The following is a 6,443-nucleotide window of genomic DNA, read 5'->3' as shown; positions in this document are numbered from 1 at the left end:
GGCCTAGCAGGATGTCTTCAGTCACCCATGGACATGTGTGCACACAGGTCACACAGACACACATGTATACACATAATTAAAAAAATAATAAAATGGGAAAACTTAAGCCAGATGATAGTAGTGCATGACTTTAATGTCAGCACTCTAGGGCATAGGCAGGCAGATCTCTGAGTTCAAGGCCAGCCTAGTCTAAAGAGCAAGTTTCAGGAAATCCTGTCTCATAAATAAATAAATAAATAAATAAAATAGGGGGGAAAAACATTTCCTTTGAATTCCCTATATGATAATATTTGACTACTTTGTCTCAACAAAATTATTATTACCATTATTGAGACAGTGTCTCATGTAGCCCAGGCTGGCCTCCAACTTGCTATGTAGCCAAGGATGACCTTAAGCTCCTGTCTTGACAAAATTATTGATAGTGGTTGTTGGCAATCTTGGTGTCCTATTCTTTGCTATCAGAGCCATTACTGGTACTTTGCAATCACTGGTAAATAATGTCTAAACATAAGACATTAGATTAGGAGACATGTTCACTTATTTCTGTAACTACCGAAAGGTCATGAATATCGGTTGGCCTGGACTTATGGTCCTCTTAGTTAGGTTTCTAGTACATTCTAGATGATGCCTTTGGCCCTGGTACTGTGGCTTTGAGGAACAGTGATATAATGTAGGAAAAACCCACTTATGTACTTAAAGGCAAAAGAATAAGAATATTATATCTGCAACTTACTCTTTTAACAACGTTATCTATCTATTTATTTATTGTTTTTTTTTTCAAGACGTGTGTGTGTGTGTGTGTGTGTGTGTGTGTGTGTAGCCCTGGCTGTCCTGGAACTCACCCCATAGACCAGGCTGGCCCCAAACTCAGAGATCTGACTGCCTCTGCCTCCTGGATTAAAGGCATACACCACCACATGCCCCATTCTTTTATCTTTAGATTGTTATGACTCTTTTCCCATAGACATTCATTAGACAGAAAATAGGTTATTGTAAATTATTTACCAAACTTTGCTATGGGACTCTATAAAATTTTATATTTCACTGACAGAGAGGACTAACCTACGTTCCAACAGTAGGGGCGGGTCGTGTGTAGGTAAGTGGGCTTGCTTTTGTGGTGCTGAGGATCAATCCTCATGTTTATGTAGCATATTTGATACAAAACCACTAGAAGGGTCTGGTCAGATGACTCTGGCTGTTCTTCCAGAGGCCCTGAGTTCAATTCCCAGCAACCATACATGGCTCACGGCTATCTATGAAGGGATCTAATGCCCTCTCCTATCGTGCAGATGTATATGCACAAGAACACTTGTACCATAAACAAATAAATATCATTAGAGCATAGATATGCGATAATATGTAAATGCTACTTAAACTTGATGCCACTACCCACCCCAGCATGATTAGGAAAATTACATGTGTGTTCATTATCCATCCTCTGTGGCTGCTGTTAGACCATGGCAGTACAGTTCAACAACAGCGACAGAGACCACGGGATTCACTGAGCTGGAAAGATCTACTAACCAGCCCTTTGCAGATAAAGTTACAGTGATTTAACTTACACTCACACATGGGAATTACTGAGCCTGACTGAGCACAAGTACAGCCATTGCTGTCACTGACAGAGATGACTAACTGGATAGCCAGTTAGTATAACTTACATTCCAACAGTAGGGGCAGGGCGTGTGTAGGTAAGTGGGTTTGCTTTTGTGGTGCTGAGGATCAATCCTCATGTTTATGTAGCACACACACTTTACACTTAATTCAAGCTGAGCCTCAGGTATGTTTGTTTTTTGGAGACAGGATCTCATCTTGTAGCAGGCAGAACCTGAATTTGCTATTTAGCTGAGGATGACCTTGAACTCCTGTCTCTGCACACAGCCAAAAGGATGTTTGTAAAATGTAAACCATATTTCAGAACATGCTATCCTAAAATGATACCCAAAGTCCTTTCCTTGACCGATAGGAACCTGCGTGACCGTGTCCTGCCTGTTTCTCCTCCTTCATTTACTTCCATTTCAAGCTAACTGACTGGCTTTACACAAACCGGATGTAGTGAGCAGAATATGCCCACGTCCCCATCCCTGGGTCCTGGGAACATGCTGTGTTATTAAGTAAAGGGCATTTTTTTTAAGATTTATTTATTTATTATATATGTAAGTACACTGTAGCTGTCTTCAGACACACCAGAAGAGGGCGTCAGATCTCATTACGGATGGTTGTGAGCCACCATGTGGTTGCTGGGATTTGAACTCAGGATCTTTGGAAGAGCAGTCAGTGCTCTTACCCACTGAGCCATCTCACCAGCCCAGGTAAAGGGCATTTTAGAGGTGTGATTAAATCAAGGATCCTGACGTAGATAGGCTCCTGGGGTATCTGGGTGAACCCAGTGTAACCACAGGGCCCTAGAGAGGAGAGGAGGGAGGTGATGAGGCAGCAAAGGGACGAGATTCTGGTTTGGATGACGGTTGGGTGGCATTCTGGAAGTCCTAAGTGTAATTTGTTTCCACTGAGCGAAAACTCTCCTCAACAGAGCTGCATTCTCCCTGGAGGCTCTAGAGGGCAGTCCATTCCCTTGTCTTTTCCAGCTTCCAAGATCATGTGCTTCCCTTCGGTTTTGGGGGGACTTCTTTATTCATCTCCAAAATCAGCAGAGGAGTTATATTTGTAAAGATACTTTGTCTCCCTCTTTTCCTTCTTCCACCTTTAATGTGACTCATTAGGCTCACCAGACCATACTGGAAACGTCTCCCATCTCAGAATATTTAATTTGCTTGCCAAATTCCTGCAAGGTAAGACGATGAGAAGTTCTGGGCACCTGAGTGCACACATCTTTTGGAGGGCATTCTCCTGCCTGCCACATAGCTCCAGGAACTTACATGATGAACAGTTGGAATTTCCACCGAGTTCTGGCGTTTCTTCAGTTCAGTTCCCAGAACCACCAGATCAGTAAAGAGTGTGAGCCGTCTCGTTTCGCTTCATCTGTGGAGCAGCTGAAGAAACTGTATCATGTTGGCTTAAGACTCACTTCTGATCTCATTTGGGCACTGTAGAACTATGTTTTATTTAAAATTTTTATCTATTATATGTATGCAATTACATGACATTATGGGCACCACAGGCATGTAGGAGCCTACGGAGGCCAGAAGAGAGTACTGGATCTCCCAAAACTGGAGTTACAGCCGGTTGTGAGCTGCTGTGTAGGTGCTAGGAATCCAACTCCAGTCCTCGGCTGATGAGTAAATGCTGTGGATTATTGTTTTGGATAAAAGACAATAGCCACTACACTTGATTTCATTGGTTCTATTAAAAGCACTTCTGCAGCCGGGAAGTGGTGGTACATGCCTTTAATCCCAGCACTTGGGAGGCAGAGGCAGGCAGATTTTGAGTTGGAGGCCAACCTGGTCTACAGAGTGAGTTCCAGGACAACCAGGGCTACACAGAGAAACCCTGCCTTGAAATAAATAAATAAATAAATAAAACCTCAATAACAAATTTTTAGTGAGATTTTATTTTTATGAGTGTATGAGTGTTTACCTGGATGTATATGTATACTGTGTCCTTGGAGGCCAAAAGGTGTCAAATCTCCTGGGACTGGAGTTCAGGCAGTTGTTAGCTGCCATATAGGTGTTGGGAAATGATCTCAGGTCCTCTGGAAAGAACAGCAGTGTTCTTAGGCTTTGGGCCAGCTCTCCAGCCATCAATAACAATTTTTAAAAGTTGACAAGTATCTTTCTGTTCTTATATAAGACTCCCTAGGCATGGTATTTCATGTTTGTAATCCCAGCCTTGGGGAGGTAAAGATGGGAAGATCTCTGAGACCAGGCCAGCCAGTCTAGCCTAACCAGTGAGTTCTGGGCCAATTCTAGGTTTTGAACAAGGTAGAAAGCATTTCTGAGGACCAGTACAGGTTTGGTGGTGACAACTTTTATTCCAGCACTCCAGAGGCAGCAGATCTCTAAGTTTGAGGCCAGCCTGTTCTATATAGCAAGTTCCACACCAGACAGGGTTACTGTGACACCCTGCCTCAAAAGCAGAATTTTTTTTTCCTTTTCGTTTTGTGATTGACACAGAGTCTCATATAGTCTAGACCAGGGCTGTCTTTGAATTCTTGATGCTCCTGACTTTATCTTCCAAATACTGGTTTTTCAAGTATATCCCACCACACTCTGCTCTTTGATTCTTAATAAACAGTCAGTTTTACCTAAAAGTAGCCCAAAATGTTACAGGAATGTTGAACGCAAAAGATTGCGAAACAGGAGCAAGGTGGAAATTTTTATCCATGCCTGCAAGTACTAAGTTAAAATGTATATAAATGTTTTATGGTTATTACTATGAAGCTTCTAATAAATTATTTCCTACCTCAGCAAAACCAAAGAACGGGGCAAGATAAGTTGGGCAATAATGCAGAGGGGGAGGAGGCTCTGGGATCAAGGGTGTGAACTTGAGGAGGCAACTCAACAGCACCTTTGCGGGGAATAATTAAAGAGAAAGTACAAACAGAACGTTCTGGAGTCAGCGTTCTGATACGTATGGGCTGTGGTTGTTAGGACTTAGCTTTTGTTTGCCTACGTTTCCAAGGAGACAGTCACAGCCCGGAAACCTTATAATATAGACACTTAAGAGACAGCCCACGCCCTTAAACAAGAGATAAAAACGAGCAGGTTCCGAGGCCACCCAGTAACAAATGGTGTGCGCGCGCGTCACGCTAGGCGCGGCGGAGGGAAGTCTGCCCCTAACAAACATGGCTTCCCGGCTACTTCCGTCCTCCTGTCCGTAATTTGGCACCGCGGCTTCTCGCGTTTTTACACTTAGCTCTGCTTAGCAAACGCCTGAACTTCCTCCTGCGGGGAAGGCGGGCTAGAAAGGACATGTTGCATTCTGATTGGTTGCTATGCGGAGCGTCGCCAGCTGCGCCCCGGCCCTGATTGGTTGCCAAGAGGGGGCGCCTTCAGAGGCGGAGTCAGCGGCGTGGGGAGCCATGGGTCAGCCCGCCAAGGTGACAGGGCCGGGAGGAGGGTGCAGGGATGCTGAGGCTCAAGACCCCGGCAAGGGAGGGAGGCGACCCCGAAGGGGGCTGAGAGTGTAAGAGGGTGACAACCTTCAGGGGCAATGAGTGGTAGAGGGTGACGATTTTGAGGACAGTGAGGAAAGACGACCCTATGGACCGTGAATGGAGGAGGGTGATAGCCATGTGGAAGAGTGAATGATGAGGGAGACAACCTGGAGGGGCTGCAGTGGAGAAAGGGGGACAGTGAGTGAGGAGGGAGTGGATCCCGAGGGGCACGGAGCGGAAGAGGGTGACAGCCACTCGGGACAATGAATGAGGAGGATGGCTGATCCATGAAAGGTAGTGAATAGAGGAGACTGATGACCATAAACCGACCACCTATGCCTTAATAAAGAAGTTCCATAATAGGAAGACTATAAACAACTAATAAAATCGTAAGAAGAGCTTCAAATTAATAAACAGCATGTTTTGCGAACCTATAAATAGGATTTAACTTACCTAGAGGAATACAGAAATCTCTAGTGGGCGAGAGGCAGCATTGCTGAGCCTACTTGTTGATGGCAAGCCCAGGCAACATAGATCTTGTCTCGAAATTTAAGAATCACGGGGACTTATAGGCAGACACCTGAAGTTTGATTAAGAATTAGGAGGGGCTGGCCTCAGACTTACCGTGTAGCTCACGCCCACTGCCAATTCTCAGCAATCTTCATGCTAAGTGCTGGGATTCGGACTGAGCCACTACACCCAGCTACTTTTTGCATTTGAAAAGAAGTTTCTTAGTAGGGCTGAGGTTGTATTTAACTTTAAGTTGGAGCCCTTAGCATTTTCAAGGCATTGGCTTCCATGCCCAACGGTGCATAAATAATAAGTAAAAAATATGATTAGCTACAATGTAATGCTGGTTTTAGTAGATTTGTGGTAATGAAGATCACATTTTCTTTTAAAATAACTTTTTCAACTATTTTATTTGCAAGGCATGTATGTCTGTGCACCATGTGCATGTCTGGTACTCACAGAGGCCAGAAGAGGGTGTCAGATTCCTTGGAACCAAAGTTACAGGAGGTTGTCAGCTGCGGTATGGCTGATGGGAAGAACCTGGCTCCTTTGTGAGAGCAGCCAGTGCTTTAACCTCAGAGCCATCTCTCCAGCCCCCATTTTTTTTTTATTAGGACAATGGTCTTAAACTAGTGGTGCTGTTTTTATATTAATGGACACCCCCACCCCCCAGGAAGTACTATATAAAATTACTCAGATTACTATCCTTCAGTGTCCACACTGCAGACTTCCTATGGTCTTAACTTTGGGATCAAGTGATCCTTCCTTCTCCACTTTCTTTTTTTTATTTATTTATTTATTATATGTAAGTACACTGTAGCTGTCTTCAGACACTCCAGAAGAGGGCGCCAGATCTCGTTACGGATGGTTGTGAGCC

At 44.2% G+C, this 6,443-nt stretch overlaps 1 protein-coding gene across 3 annotated transcripts in view; it reads left to right on the top strand.

Annotated features, from left to right (window-relative positions):
- The first annotated feature begins 4,636 nt into the window (after positions 1–4,636).
- Positions 4,637–6,443, top strand: part of Lyrm7 (LYR motif containing 7) — a 27,783-nt gene continuing 25,976 nt past the window's right edge. For 2 of the 3 annotated variants that reach the window (XR_002379152.2, XM_021177324.2), the window contains exon 1: positions 4,637–4,999. Coding sequence is in view for 2 of the 3 variants with exons in the window: in XM_021177324.2 (XP_021032983.1) it covers positions 4,895–4,999 (105 nt within the window). In the remaining variant the exon portion in view is untranslated. The remainder of the gene's footprint in view (positions 5,000–6,443) is intronic. The other variant, XM_029484246.1, reaches the window with a different exon arrangement.

This window comes from Mus caroli, chromosome 11 (genome assembly GCF_900094665.2).
Source record: "Mus caroli chromosome 11, CAROLI_EIJ_v1.1, whole genome shotgun sequence".
Taxonomy (NCBI): Eukaryota; Metazoa; Chordata; class Mammalia; order Rodentia; family Muridae; genus Mus; species Mus caroli.
This window is presented reverse-complemented; position numbering and strand designations above follow the sequence as displayed.